General features: G+C 36.3%; 1 protein-coding gene across 3 annotated transcripts in view; it reads left to right on the plus strand.

Moving 5' to 3' along the window:
* VCAN (versican) overlaps positions 1–16,845 on the plus strand; it is a 119,840-nt gene that overhangs the window by 5,238 nt on the left and 97,757 nt on the right. For all 3 annotated transcript variants that reach the window (XM_042942886.1, XM_042942874.1, XM_042942889.1), the window contains exons 2-5: positions 6,807–6,882; positions 11,601–11,978; positions 15,131–15,305; positions 15,391–15,518. In XM_042942886.1, the coding sequence (XP_042798820.1) occupies positions 6,813–6,882; positions 11,601–11,978; positions 15,131–15,305; positions 15,391–15,518 (751 nt within the window). In that variant the 5' untranslated portion in view covers positions 6,807–6,812. The remainder of the gene's footprint in view (positions 1–6,806; positions 6,883–11,600; positions 11,979–15,130; positions 15,306–15,390; positions 15,519–16,845) is intronic.

Here is a 16,845-nt window from a genome sequence, read left to right on the forward strand (position 1 = left end):
CATACGCACACATATACATTTATGCATTTATATTGTATTTATATGTATTCTCCAGGTTTTTTTGGTTTTATTGATTGACTGATTGATTGATTTATATTGACTGCTGGCTTCTTACCCCCAAATGTATCAGGGTGGTTGTATTTCATTGGTCAGTGCAAAGTATCTTTGTTGAATGTGTTTGCCTGTTATGTTTCCTGAAACTCCTCTGGATGGATCTGTCATCTATAATAGGGCATAAATGCAGATCTATGTTTAAATTTACCTGATTTCTGCCTCTCTCTATATATCCTACTTTCTTCTTCTAAGAATTTTAAGGGGTGTTTATGTTTATAAAAATGAGATTACATAGCTTATTATAAACACATACATAATATGTAAGCTGTAATCTTTTTACTTTTAAATTACTGAGTTGCTATCACCTGTGGTGTGGTAGAATGAACACTTGACTTGGAATCACAAAGCTTGATATCAAAATCTATTAAATGGATATATAGTTATACACATCAAAAGGGTGACTATCTCTGGGAAACTTTGGCAAATGAAAAACTATACAAATAAGTGGTGTTAATTTATTACATCCATGGGACTCATACTGATATATTCTATAATCTTAATAAAAACACCATTACCCAAATGACATATTTCCTACCAAATCCATAAAGTGAGTTAGATAGGAGCATTTTGCTTTAAAAATTGTCTAGTTTCACTGAACAGGAGACAGAGTCCAGAAATATACTAAAATGGACATGGAAATTCAGTGGATAAGAAAGATTATTCAACAAATGGTTTGGAAACAACTGATTGGTCCATTCAGAGTAAGAGTCAACCTCTACCTCATTTCTTATCCTCAAATAAAGTTAAGATAGAGCACGTATGAAATGTAGAGAATGACATTTAAAAAATAACTAGAGGTGGGGTGCCTGGGTGGCTCAGTGGGTTAAGTGTCGGACTTGAGCTCAGGTCATGATCTCATAGTTTGTGGTTTCAACTGCCCACCCCGCCCCCCTGCCCCGCCCCATGGGTCAGGTCAGGCTCTGTGCTGACAGCTCAGAGCGTGGAGTCTGCTTCGGATTCTGTGACTCCCTCTCTCTCTGCCCCTCCCCCACCGACCCTCTGTCTCTCTCTGTCTCTCAAAAAATAAATAAATGTTAAAAATAAATAAATAAAAAATAATGAGGAAATTATAGGATTTTTAAAATAATAAAATAGAAATAGAGAAACCTGTTTTAAGCAAAAGTAAAGATCCAGGGGCACCTAGGTGGTTCAGTCAGTTAAGCATCCGACTCTCAGTTTCAGCTCAGGTCATGATCTCATGGTTTCATGAGTTCAAGCCCCACGTCGGGCTCTGTGCTAACAGTGCATAGCCTGCTTGAGATTCTCTCTCTCTCTCTCTCTCTCTGCCCCTCCCCCCACTCACACTGTGTTTGTGTCTCTCAAAATAATAAAGAAAGCTTAAAAAATACTTTTTTTTAAAAGGAAAAGATCCAGAAGCCATACTAGAACAGACTGGTAAGTATGAGTAAATAACAAATTATTTACACAAAAACAAATAACACATTTGGAAAACATCAGCAACATAAGATAGACAAAGAGCTAATAACTCTTTGGATATAACAAGAACTTTTACAAATCAGTGAAAGACCACAGTCTATCTAAAAACTGTCACATGTGATATGTAGGCAGTTGGCAGAAGAAGAAATGTGTTTTTAGTCATATGAGAAATTGCTCATCCTCATCCATAATTAAAGAAATAGTAATTAAAAAATGATATGCTGCATTATTTTTTCAACCACAGCAGTAAAGATTTAAAAAGTTTGATAAAAATTTGTTTTCGACAGGTTGTAGGGAAATTGGATCTCTCACATACTACTGTGGCAATATGAATAGGTCCATCTTCTTTACAAAATAATTTGGTAATAGCTATCAGAAAAATTTAAAACTGCATATACTCTTTGACCCAGCAATTTTTATTCTAGATATTATCATATAGATATTGGTACAAATATCACCCAAGATGAATGGACAAGGACAACCTTTGCAGCATTGTTTAATACAAAAATCTGGAAACACTGTAAAGGCTCCTCATAAGGCTCATCATCTATGTGCTTTGGTGAAAATAGAGCATGGGAAAGGGAACAGAGAGTGCAGTGTTTTAGATAGAGTAATGAGGAAGGAGTCAGGCAGAGAAAAGAGCACCACTAAGGGGCAATGACATGAAAAAGCTTAGTTAAGTCCAGCTTCAGGAATCCAATTGGAAGTTAATGATAAATTCACATGGGGCCATTGCTCCTCTGAAGTAAGTTCATAAGATTTCTTGTTTAACCATGAGATTTTTCTCTGCATTACAGTGATTCCTCCTGTGAGAAATCACCCAGGAGCAATATGATAGGTAGTACTCATTATATCCACCTTGTGGTTGAGATGTCCTGGACAGTTGGTTGTCTAGGTTTACTAATTTGAAGACTAGAAGGCAAGAAGTCTGTGTCCCTAAGTCACCCTTTGCTCACCAGATCTTCCACAAGATTAAGGGAGAATATTAAACATCTTGGCTATCTTTCTTCAAGGCAGCCCATCCTGGGCATGGCTCTTACCCTGTCTGCAAGACATGTCTCATGGTAGGAGTCCTATTGACCTTGTCTCTTGTGTTCTCCCAGGCAATTAAACAGCCTCAGTCAGCTGTGCCTTGATTGTTCAGTGACTTTCTCCTCTTCTCATTGACTACAGTGGAGTGAAGGCTAAATATAGGCACTGGCTTTCCTATCTCTCAGGTCTTTCTTTGCAGATAGACTTGTTATCACTAGCAGATTATGCTTACAAGACAGACACCAAAGAGCAAAAAAATAGAAGTGGGTATTGGAGAGGTGCTAAAAAAAAAAAAAAAAAAAAAAAAAAAAAAAAAGGTTTTAAAAGTTTTTCTTATTTAGCAACATCAAATGCAGAAGGTAAACAGTGTGCCTTAACAACCGTGAACATGGACATAGCCTTAAGAAAATTAGAGAAATGGAATGAATGCCTATAGAGTCCCAGGAAGAGGCCACAGAAATATAGTTCTAAGGCAATTAAGGTCAGTAAATCACTCTGAGATATTTACTAAGGAGATAAATGGCCATTCTTTAAATCAAGTGTTGCAAGCTCAGGTGCTTAGAGGGAACAGGCATGGAGTAGAAATGCATGAGAAACCAAGTGGGGCCAGTGATAACCTTGAGTTCACGAAGGCAAGGTGAGAGGCTGCTCCTTGCCTAGTGCTGATTATTGGCCAGCAGGAATATGCACCTAGAATTGTTTGATCTGATTTTTCAAAAGAGATCTGAGACTTATTGTGAAAACTCCAATTTTTAAATGCTGGGAATTTATTGAAACCTATTTATACAAATATATTTCTAACATGACTGATTTCTCCCTTGTATTTTTAATGCACTGGCTTCCTTCCCTAGATTTGTCTTGGGGCAATTTTAAGGCAAGCAGTGAGTACATTTGTTCTGTAGATGAAAGACCATTTTCCTCCCTCCCTTAAAAAAGGGCACTTTTATAAGGGTGAAGGATGGCGCAAAACGTTAGACTTGGAGTATCGGTCTTAGAAAATTAGGATGCAAAAGACCCATCCCTGGGTCAAGGTCACGCCTTGTCTGATTTTGTTAGGAGATCTGACACTCCAAATATTGACAAACATCAGATATTATTGTGTCATGGTACACATTCAACTGGACTGGTTTAAATGCATTTCAGGTGTTAATTACCCTACATGCCCACATTCTTAAGAGATTGTTGGCATTTCTCTTCAAAGTGTGTTTCAGAACTGGTAAATAGAGGCATTGGTCATGCATTTGGCCCATAAACCTTTCTCAAGCATCTACTCTGAACCTGGCACTGTGGAATATTGTGGTAATTAGCAAGTTGAACGTGATACTAGGTCTGTTCTACAGAGACAGCTGTTCTACAGAGGAGATAAAACATGTTTGTTTACAAGTAATAAGTTAAAGCATATAGCAAAAAGTTATATGGCAATTTATTGTAAGCATAAAGTTATACACTGCTTCTATAATGGTAACCTAGATTATAATTTTCATATCCAACAGGTTCCAATACTTTTCTTTTTACTATTAGTGATATGAACACAGAAAGAGAACATCTATAGAAAACCTGAATTAATAATTTTAATAAGAAATATTGAGTACTGAATACACTGTATCACTGACCTATATCTCATATGCATTATTTTATCAATCCTCACGTTCACTCCAACAGTTAAGTACTACTTTTCATAATTAAGAAGTTACTGAAAATAAGGGAGTTAGTCACTTATCCCAAATCACAGAGTATTAGTAGAGGATTCAGAACTTGAATTCAGGGTTGTTTGAAAATGGAGACCAGACTTTTAACATTATGATTATAAAATAAAAGTTTCCTGAAAAAATAAATAATTTCCTGAAAAATAATTTCCTACCATCATGAAAAAAAAACTGTTCTCAATTTTTTTCTTTCATGATGATAGGAAATTATTTATTTTTATAAAAATGTTTCTTAAATTCAGTTAATACTTATGGAATTCATTTTCTTTAATAGATTTTTTTTAACGTTTATTTATTTTTGAGACAGAGAGAGACAGAGCAGGAATGGGGGAGGGTCAGAGAGAGAGGGAGACACAGAATCAGAAGCAGGCTCCAGGCTCTGAGCTGTCAGCACAGAGCCCGATGCAGGGCTCGAACTCATGGACCGCGAGATCATGACCTGAGCTGAAGTTGGACACTTAACTGACTGAGCCACCCAGGCGCCCCATAATAGATTTTAATAATACAACCTAAAATTTCACTTTGGCAGCTTTAAAGTATAGAATATGTGGAAGTGATATTTTTATTTTTTTCTGAAATACTGTAATAGCATTGAAACACAAGTGAATACTTTCTGCTTGCTATGGTAGCTTATAAGAACTATGGAAATGTAGAAACTAAATTTTACAGTTAGTGTTTAATAGTGTCTACTACATATTCCATTAATTATATGATAAATAATAAACTTAATTATCAAGATTAATCATCTGTAGCAAGGATTTGTTATAGAGAGGTTCCAATTCTTATTTCACAATATATAAAATAAAGCAATTAAAGGGAAACAAATAGCAAGGAAAAAGGAGTAGCTGTCATAATTATGAAATTAAACTTGAACTCAAATTGGACTTGGATTTTACAGCATTTACGTCTTTTCAGTCTAGGTTTCCTAACTCATATTGAATTTATATATGTTCTAAGGAGGATATTAGGAAGTTATTTAGGACATTATTTCAAATGTGTTATGATGCCTTCAGCTACAAGTATCAAAAATCCCTGATTTTATTGGGTTTATGTAATAAAGGAATTTATTTCGTTTAAAAAGAAGTTCAGAGAGACAGCTTACTCTGGCCTAATGTTTGAGGGCTTAAGACCTAGCTGTCCTGATTCTTTCTCAGCTTTGTCGCCAGAGGCTATCTTATACACTCATGGACACAAGAAGGCTACACCAGTTTGAGAAGAAGTAACCTATTGTGACAGTATTCCCTGAAGAAAAGCAACCACCTCTTTCTGTTTTTCCTGTTCTTAAGGTGAATATACCTTTCCCAGGAGCATCCCGTCTATCCTGCTGAGATCCCCTCACATCTCATTAGTTAAAAACTGTATCATGTACTCATTCCAAAACCAATCATTGGCAAAATGAATGGGAGCAGTGTGACTGACTTAGGATAATCAGCATCATTCCCTTTGGCTGGGTTTGACCCAGGCTCCTCTAAAGTGTATGGCTGTGTAAAAGAGGATAGATACTAGAATGGAATCAGAGTATTGTTGGAAAGGAGAAAGAAGAATGGCTACTGAGTACCCAACCAAGAGTGCCTGTTATAGAATAGTTCTAAATGCAGCTAAGGAGGGAAGAACCCTGGGGATCAAGTAATCTGCAGTTCTTCTGAGATTGGCTCTTTGCTTTCCAGATGGTCCCCAACACTGGTACTTATCCGCCTCATAATTACAGCTCCATAGAAATTCAAGCTGGAAGGGACCATTCTGAGACCCAGACTGTTAAATGTCTTCCCCAAAGCCTCACAATAAATTAATGGCAAAACCAGGGCAGGGTTTCTTGACTCTCAGAACAGAGTGTTTTCTTTATTTTTTTTCACCCTTCAGACTTTAGAACTGTTGGAACTGCTTTAAAACTCATGGCAAGCCTGGTCTTTTTGTAATTAACAGCTCCTTATAATACATTTGTTTTGTTTGTTCAGCCTCCTAGAAACTAAATTGAGTCTGTGCTTTAAAAAGCCTGCTGAAGTCCTTATTGCCTGTTTTGATAGCATGTGCATGAGCCACCACCATGTTCTTTCCCACCTCACATTTGATATGAATCCTTTTCTTTCAACATCTCTCCCTATTGGTTCCCCATCTTCTTTTGCTCCATCTGTGACCAGCTTCCTGTTTCTAAATAGACATTGTGGTCACCTCTCCCTCTTTGTGCCCATTCCTAGCCACTAGTTACTTCGGCTGTGGTCTTTATTGTTCTTTCTCCAGCCCACCGGGTTGCGGTTGTCCCACACATCTATATTGTTATATGTTCCCAAACTGGGTTTTGGGATTATTTTGGTAACTACTGCATTGGGTGAGAGTCGAACTAATAATTAAAGTGTTGGGATGACTTTTCCTATTACGAATTCTCTCCTGTTTCTACAATCTAAGAGGAGCTGTACCTTGTACTCTTACTATATACAATGCACAAAATAGCATGTTGACTTATGGCCCACCGCAAACCTGAATGCTTATGATTTCCTTTGTGTTTTTCTTCATTTCCAGGACAAGATGTTGATCAATATAAAGAGCATCTTATGGATGTGCTCTACCTTAATAGCAACCCATGCACTACATAAAGGTGAGTGTGGTTTAAGTTTTTTTGGCGTTTAGTGAAATAAAATTTAAGTGCTAGAGCACAGAATGGCCATATGGAGTCAATAGAATAAAGAATTAGTTTTTGATCTATTTAGTGATTTATAGTGCTGAACACTTTCAGCTGAAATAATATTATTTTTCATTTAATAAATGGTTTTAAATAAAATGAAATAATGAACAGGATGCTAAAGAAGCAAGTGGGTTTTCAATAAATTCCCAGATTACTTTCAGATTGCAAAAGTGCTCATATATACGTATTTTTTAAAATCTGTAATCTTCAATATACTCAAAGCCTTTCCTATAAAGAAAGACTATCAAACCCTCAGGAGGCTAGAGTGTGAGAAGAGTCAAAAAGATAAAGAGCAGGCTTACAGCCAGGATTTTACCCTCCACATATATTACCTTTTCCTTTCCTTTCCTTTCTTTTCTTTTCCTTTCCTTTCCTTTCCTTTCCTTTCCTTTCCTTTCCTTTCCTTTCCTTTCCTTCTTTCCCTTCCTTTTCTATTCTCTTCTTTTCTTCTTTCTCTATTTCATTAAACTTAATCTCCTAGTTATATGATATAGGCAACAAACAAATAAACTAATAACCCAGGTATTTTCAGATTGATGAAAATAAAGCTTAGTAATATGATAAAGAAGTGCCTGAGTAGGGGGAAGGTGGGATGGCCTCTTGGAGAAAGTAACATTTAAACTGAGATATGAATGACCAAGATGGCTGTCGGAGTTTAGGCTCCACCAATCTGTTAACAGCCCAAGCGCTATTTCCTTCAGTGTAGTCAGGAAATACAGGTGAAGGTCACAGACAGGGAAGGACAATAGCACCCAGTAACAAGGGAGAACACAAAAAGGAAATATAGAAAGAGAGTTGGTTTAGATGGGTAGTAACAGAAGGGGAATAACAAATTTGTTATTTGTAGGTTTAGATGGGTAGTAACAGAAGGGGAGAAAACAATGGGAGAGACTTGAGGGACACTTAAAACAGAGTTTAGACTTTCTGCTTAAAGCAAAGAAAGCACTCACATAAACAATGGGGAAAAAAAACCAAAAGCACTTATGATATAGCTCCTTGACAGTATTTTATAACAGTAATAATAGCTAGCAATATTGAATAATTTCTACATGCCAGGTCTTCTGTATTTTACATAGTTAATTTATTGAATCTTAACTCTCCAATGAGGCAGATGCTTCTATTCTCCCCATTTGGCAGATGAAGAAACTGCACTACCACAAGGTTTGGAGGCCTACCTAATGTAGAAGATTATATAGCAGTTTAATTACAGAACCTGGAGTTGAACCCAGGCAGGCAGGCTCCATCATCCATGCTATGAATCAGTATATTACACTTTATTCCAAGAATCAAGTTCTTTGTAAATCTGTGGTCATGATTAAGAGATATAATTAGTTGGGACTAATTTCAGAAGAATTTAATTTTTTCATATGAGGCACAAAAGTTGAAAACGTAAGATCCAAATAAAACAAATTTGCCAGTTTATAGTAGGATACACAGCAATAACTTGTTAGGAGTTAACACAAGTGTTTTCATCTTAAGCTTTTCTCTGTTTATTCCTAGGCACTCAAAAGGTCAATAACTAACATTAATGAACACCTCGTCCACTGGTTATTGGCTTTATTTTAATGCATGAAGTGTTCTGTGCTTTAACAATACCTATTTTATTGATTATCTAGTGCTTACCTAGTTATTTGAATATTCCTCTACTATTAATAAATGAGTTCTCCACAGTCATGAGCAAATGAATGAACAACAGAGTGAAATTTATCACCCTAGAGAGTAATAAATTCTCATATTTTCAATCTGACATTTATTTGGCCAAGGGGTGTGTGTGTGTGTGTGTGTGTGTGTGGTCAAAATGTATAGATGGAATTTATGTCATTCTTCTCCACAGAATTTACCGACAGAGAATGAAAGGCAATTGATCATTCGTTATTTAGAGATTTCTCCCTTACGCTACTCATATAGACCACAAACCATGTGGTGGGAACAGTGAACTTTGTGTTAATTTTCGTTTTTTACTACTTGCATTGTTCACAGTTTCAGACAAGTTCTTACAGGTAGCATTAAAAAAAAACATGTATAGTCTGTAAACATTATTCTCTGAACTACTTAGTTTCTTCCTTAAAATATTTAGATTTAGTGAGCTTAGTTCTTATGACCCAGTGCATTAAGACTCAAGATTTTATACACAAAAGACTTGACCACACAGCTTTTTGTTAATCCTGCTGTTAAGACTAGATTCTACATGAATATATATTTATATCTGAACAAAGCTTTTGATTTCCTTGTATCTGTAAACATCTAGAACAATAAATAACCCTTGGGTAATTTGCCTTTTGAGATCATTTTGTTCCAATATCTTTTTACATAACAGCACAGTTACTGAGTAATACTTGGAGTTTTAGAAACCTTCCAATTGGATACATTGGATTCCATCTCATATCTGCCTCTACACATCTAAAATTGTGAAAAGAATGATAGCTTAGTAATAAATATTAAGGAATTGGATGTCACTTATCTTAAACTCATTTTTAAGGAGATGATAAAGAATCTCATAATTTATATCATAATTGAGGTTGATGGTAAAGCTGTTTTTTTTTCATTAAAAAACCAATACTTTGTGGTAATGTTAATCATCTAAATAATTCTTTAGGAAGGAAATGAGCTTTCCTAGAACATAGCGTAAATGGAGATTTTTAGATCATAGAATACTTAGCCCTTTCCTTCTCAGAACTCCTATTCTTGGCAAAACAAACAAACAAACAAACAACCTTTGTGTTGTCATCATCTTCCTAATGGGGGCCAAATCAAGGGATTATAAATCAGGTAGGGAGTCCCCTGCGGACTTTATAGATTTATTTAAAAGATCAAGTTGCTAACTGCTGTCCGTGCAGATAACAATTTAAGAAATAGGATGAGATGGAAATAGAGTGGGTGTAGACTCTGCAAAGGAACTAACACTAATTTAGGGACAGAGGAAGAACCCCATAAGTACCAAAGTTGAAAGATTCCTTGATTAGTTGTGGGGAGACTTGTGTTCTGGCCCAGGTCTGTCAGCAGGCAGCTAGGATCTTAAATGTCACTTCCTCGCAGTGGAGCATCCTTAGTAAGAGATTGGACTAGTTTCACTCTGAGGGTGAGCTTTAAGTAAGACAATTTATTTTATAAGCCAAGAATTTAATAGAATGGAATTATTCCCTTGATACTGTATTTAAAGGTGATTATGATCTTAGTAACATTTAAAAGACTAACTTAGTGCAGTTAATAGTGTATTTTTATTTAATTTTGTTAAGTGCCTTAAATCCTGTTTTGGGGCAAGTTATATATAGATTAGTAAGATGATAAAGAAATGTATGACAGCTATGACCACTATAAATTAGAAATATATGACTGATTTCTATCATAAATACAGTAAATATAATATTGTATTGGTTATTTTAGATTTATTTGTATCATATGAGAGATTTTATAGTCCAGCCTTTAAGAAGTTAAATTTCAATCTTTAACAATAAAGAGCATTTTTTTCTTAAAGTGCATAGTATCTCCATATCTTCCTGAAATTTTCAAAATGACTTATCCCCAACTGAATCCACAGTGCTATGTTGACAGCTATATCATTTCTGATACATGTCTGTATTGAGATATATGTTCCCAGTACCTTGACTACTAACACACTAAGTGTTACATACACATCATTTTGTTAAGAATTATTATTTCACTCCAGCTAGAGGCTACTTTTAACTTGTTCATCATATTTTCATGAAGTAGGATTGCTTGTGTATGAACATAATTTCTATCTGTCGTTATTGCCAGCACATTGTCTAGCCAATTAGTCAGGACTGGAAAATGGGAGGAAGTGGTGGGAAAGGGTTATGGATTCCTGTAAGAATAAATGTCATTTATTTTGCATATGATACTGTTAAATTGCACTCAAGGTATTCTTTCGCCTTAAAATTTTAAGGGCTTAAACAGAAAGACATTCTGCAGATTAATACTTTAGGTGGGGGTTAGGTGAACAGACCAAATCCTACCCCCCCCCCCCCACCCCCACACACAGGATATAATTAAGAGGTAATGTTTCACTGCAAAGTGATTGCAGCTGGATTTGTTATTATGATGAAAGCCTTTGGTTCAAACGCTGAACCAAATGAGGGTCCTTCAAGTGTTAGACTTCTTCCTGCTCCAGTCTACTGAAATATATATATTTTTTAATTTTCACTTCCTCTTTGAATTTTATTTTCATTTCCTCTAAGGTAATGTGGCAGTTATCTTAAATGTTTTTCCTCTTCTGACAGGTAGATATAAATTCTTTCAATTGCTCTTCCTAACATTGGTCCGATCTTTTACCCACATTACCAATTCTAATCTCCTTTTGCTCTTAATTGCTTACCTTGCTATACATGCCTTATTCTATTACTTATTTTGTACATATTGAACTCTAAGTTACAAATACGTTAAAATGAATGCTATATTTTTAGTACATAAAGATGAGCATTTTTAAGCCATATCTTTGTTGTGAAACATTGTTAAAACTGTATACTATTCTTTGTATATAAACTCATTCTAATTATCTCACCTATTGAAAAAGTAACCAAACCACTTGTAAGGGTTTCTTAGCCACTCACTTATTTAATAGACTTGGTTGAGTTTTTTAGGACTGTTAATTTTGTATTTTCTATTTCTCCTAGTCAAAGTGGAAAAAAGCCCACCTGTTAAGGGCTCCCTCTCTGGAAAAGTCAATCTCCCTTGTCATTTTTCAACCATGCCTACGTTACCACCCAGTTACAACACCTCTAGCGAATTTCTCAGAATCAAATGGTCTAAGATTGAATTGGACAAGAGTGGAAAAGATTTGAAGGAGACTACTGTTCTTGTAGCCCAAAATGGGAATATCAAGATTGGTCAGGGCTATAAGGGGAGAGTGTCCGTGCCTACACATTCCGAGGTCGTCGGGGATGCCTCGCTCACCATGGTCAAATTGCGCGCAAGTGACGCGGGCCTCTACCGCTGCGATGTCATGTACGGGATTGAAGACACACAAGACACAGTATCATTGGCGGTGGACGGTAAGGCTTTCCAAATCTGTAAGACATGATACCTGGTTCAGAAGTGTTGTGAAGCAGTACTTGAAGTAAATGGTGTTCGGAGTTTGGACAAGTGGAAGAAACATCAGTCATTTCAACAGTTCATGCCTTTCACCAAAAATGAACTGTTACTTCTTTAAGGGTCAAGGAAGGTGACATTTTGCACAGCACCTTCACTGATTCAGGAAAGTGCAGTATAATGGAATTAATGAATAGCTCAAGACATGATAAATAGTTCAAGAACTAATTATTTCCTTACTTTGACCTACCTGTGATTACTTTTTAAGACCGTAAAGGCTGATCTACATTTTAATTTTTACGACATGTGTGTATGCACACACACATGCGCACACACGCGCACACACACACACACACACACAAAACTTTTCTCCTTTTTCTCACTGTCCTAGCATAATTATTAAAATCTTTGAGTTTCTTTTTAAGAAATATAAATTCTACCTTAACTTACATTGAAGAAATAGGGTATTTAATAAGTATCATGGTACATGTCACAGTGCCTTAGAAAGGCCAGGACCTAAGAAACATTTGCATTGGATCAAAATAAAACTCGGTGAATTTTTTGTTTTAAAGGTCAATACACTAACTGTTATACATTAAGGCTTGCAATGAGGCATTTTCATTTTAGCCCTCTTTCAGTGGTGGTTTGTATGTCATTTGAATTTAAGTTAGGAGACAAAGCAAAGAAAAATTGCTTTAATTGGGTACACACATAATACCATAGCTCTTGGAAACAGAGTATTTTGGCAAGTTATTAAGCAAAATTCTAATACCCAGACATGATAGAACAGATTTTTCTTCCATCCCTCCATTTTCCTATAAAATATTTACCTTTCAGAAATATATACAGAGGGTTTTATTAAAACTTTCTTCTGTAGCCAAAAGGAAATACTTTGAATTTCAGATGCAGAGAATTAATTTACTATACATTCTTTTATGTTCAGATTCTGTTACTGTCTCCTGTCAATCTATTTTTATGTTGTGCAGGCATCCACTAAATATCCTGGGCTCTTCAGTCTTTTAACCTTTTTATTATTTATTTTAGTTAGCCTATGATTGTTTTGCTGTACTGATTTTTTTTTTAATCTGTGTGTGTGTATTATATTTATATTTTATATAAATAGATTATTAATAAATTATAAATATATAGTAGTGGTATATGCACACTATGTATAAATTTATATATTTTTTTAAAATCTCTAAAGGAATTTAACAACTTCTTATTAATTTCACCATTAAAGAATTAGCAATGGATTTTCCCCTTGCCCCTGTGAAACAATGAAAATCCTCCACTTAATCTCCTTAGCCCCATGAGGTCTTCAAATTATCCCAACAACTGCAGATACTTATACCAACTGATATTCCCTGCCCTGCTCTTGGAGGCCCCTTTGTGCCCCCTTACAGTCTTCAGTGCACATGGAAGATTTTTAATTATCAAGAGGACTGTTGGAAGCTTTGATCGACATAAGACTAATTTAAAACCATTCAAATTCTTGCTTAAGCCTTAGAGATCATTATAAACTATCTCATACTTACCAGATAGTATGATACACACTTCCTGGCGATTTTAGAGTATTTCTATAAAGGTACAAATTTTTGGAAAGGCATTTGATGAATTTTTCATTGCACTGTCAGAAATGGGAAAATGAATGTTAGTTGTCATTGCATCTACTCGGTGCCTGTGCAGGTCTTTTTGTGTTGACACTTATCAGAGGTGCTCATCTATGACATGGCTAGTCTGTTCCCCTGTATTTAGTTTATTGGCACATAACCTGTCTTGCAAGAAGGAGACATTTGAAGGATGGGCATATGGAAGACAGTCTTATAACTAGAAGTCAGACTGTGGGACATAGACTGTTGTCAACCCAAGGGAATTACTAGGAATAAAAAGACAGTGGAAGATATCTTGGAAACCAAAGTTCATTCTGCATAACAAAAAAAGTGGTCTTAGGCAATTTGACCCCTAATAAAATCTCATCCATAAGACCCAGTTTCCCCAACTTTTATTTTCTAGTGACTTCCCAGACCCCTTACCTTGATTCACTTTGCAGTCTTACAGAAACGAGTCACCACATTTAGTGCAATTAAAGATGGAGATGCTCTTGTTGAAGTAAGAGGAGAAGACCAAAACCTCACTCCTACCCCCACCCTCATCCCCACCCAGTTACTCATCCCTCAGCCCTCTGACAATTCCTTGAGCCCTGGAGAACAGCTCTAGAACCACTAGACTATGCAACTCCTAACATACAGCAAAGTGGAGTTGAAGGCAAGTACCAAGATGCCTGGCTTCAACTCAGGGGAATCTGGGTAACTTTAAGCCTTCTTTGGGATAAAAATCGTACATTTTATTTGTCTTAGTGGAAACCCTCAGTTATGCTAGTCAGATGGTGAATATGATAAGCAGTGGGTGGGAGTTAGTAGCCTATACAACATTTTTAAAACTTTTGCCTAATTTGACTTTCATATCAGATAACATAAGCAATATTAGGTACACTTTATTGTGGGGGGGTGGAGATTAACTCAGTATATGATTAAGGAACAAATTAGTAATTGGATCAAGCCTTCTCACTCATACATAGTCCATTGTCTTTTTCTTCTTAGTATATTGTTTCTGGAAGTAAATATCTCAATGTTTTATGTTTGGAGGAAGCGGGATTAGTGAATGTTCCATGTGCTTCTATTCAGTTGGGCCTGGGTAAAATAGGGCAAGTTGACCTCATGGCCCCCTTAACTCTTTATCTCCTGCAGGACCTACTCTGTTTAGTTGTCCAGTGTTCCCATGATAATGTGAATACCACCTGTAATTGGAGAAGCTGTCCACCCCTTGGAATTTTAGTGGCCTAAATCTTTTTCTTAGATTGTTGACATGAGAGTAGAAAATTCCCGGTTAAGAAACTTTCTAATGGAGCACAATGGGACACCTGGGTGAACGGGATTTCTGGAGCTCCTCACATCACCATAACTTTATGTAATGCCACATAAAATGAAAATAAAGTATCACCATGGTGTTATTACCATGGGAGCAATTAATTTGATGTATTACATCAGTGAGAAACTTTGCAAATTATGGTGGGATATTTGAACATGCCAGTAATTGCTTGTGGCTCTCTTTGCAGGGGTTGTGTTTCACTACAGAGCGGCGACAAGCAGGTATACTCTGAATTTTGAGACTGCACAGAAGGCTTGTGTGGATATTGGGGCAGTCATAGCAACCCCAGAGCAGCTCCATGCCGCCTATGAAGATGGATTTGAACAGTGTGATGCAGGTTGGCTGTCTGATCAGACCGTCAGGTGAGAGGTCTGGGGGCCACAAGCTGTAATTCATTAATTTGAGAGTAAGAATAAAGTACTTCTTACTAGTCTTTTATTTCCCCAGATATCCCATCCGGGCTCCCCGGGAAGGCTGTTACGGAGATATGATGGGGAAGGAAGGAGTCAGGACCTATGGATTCCGTTCGCCTCATGAAACTTACGACGTATACTGCTACGTGGACCATCTAGATGGTACGATGTTTGAATTTCTAAAACTTCATTGGAACTAAGGAAATTGAAGAAGGACTGGGAGCACGTAGGAATAGAGCAAATTTTCATGCTTGTTTGGATTCCAAACAGCAGCATTTAGTTTAAATGACCGTATGATTGTGGTAAAATAAGCTTAAATTAAAGTGGAAAGAGAAGGAGGAGTGTCCAAATGGTTATGCAGGTTAGACATTTCTTTAGTTAATGGCAGGTTTTCTTTCAGGCATGCTGCTATTGGACTGTTTCCAATACACTTTTAGAGCCTTAAGAATAGAAAGCTGTAAGGGTGGTACCTATTCTTGTGAGAACTTCAGGTAAAATGCTGTGATGACAAACCACTATGAATCCAAGTGCTGATAAACACCCAGAGCTCAACTAAATAGTGTAAACTAGCCCAGGAAGGATTCTCATGTTTTATGTCTTCTTGTGGTGACTTTGCTACACTAATATTCAGAGCAATCATACATTCATTCAAGCAACCAACACGTTAAAAAAACCACCTACTGTATGATAGGTACTCTGTTAGTCATTAGGGATATGAAACCAGGTAAGATATAGACCTTACTTCAAAGATGTTTTGAGTCTGATTGATTTTGGCACTATCATTTCTCACTAGGCATGAGTCAGAGGTTCTTAAAGGCCAGTGTGAGTTCAGTAGTGGCAAAATCACCAGGGGGGCACAATGCAGTTTTACTATAAGACACATGGAATAGAAGTTTCTGTGAATTGAATATTGAATTGGCTTGTACTTTTAATTTTGGATGGGTGCATGTGAAAAGAAGAATCTCAGCTTTCTTATGTGTAGAATAAAGAGGGTTAGACTAGATAGTTTCCCTGGTCCCTTCCAACATTAAAATTCTATGATTCTGTGTTTCTGTGAGTTGAATAAACAAGCTCAGAGACTGAAAACTAGGAACTAAGTAGTTTATGTTTTCCTAATGCCCTGACTAAACTTGAATAAGAAGGTCAACTTACCAGAAGGCTGCTTAAGTGTGGTTTTCTAGCATCTTACCATTCTTATTATAACTACCATTTAAGAATGGTAAATGTATTTTCTAAATTAGAACTTTGGATTTGAACAATTTCCATTTTTGTATAGGGACAAAGGGAAAACATCTACAAAATCCAACCTATGAGATACATATATCTCATAGGTTGGATTTTATGGATATATATGCTATATATGCTATATATATACTGAATTTTTTATATTAAATATAATTTATTGTCAAATTGGTTTCCATACAACACCCAGTACTCATCCCAACAGGTGCCCTTCTCAGTGCCCATCACCCACTTTCCTCTCCCTCCC

Source organism: Panthera leo, chromosome A1 (genome assembly GCF_018350215.1).
Source record: "Panthera leo isolate Ple1 chromosome A1, P.leo_Ple1_pat1.1, whole genome shotgun sequence".
NCBI lineage: Eukaryota > Metazoa > Chordata > Mammalia > Carnivora > Felidae > Panthera > Panthera leo.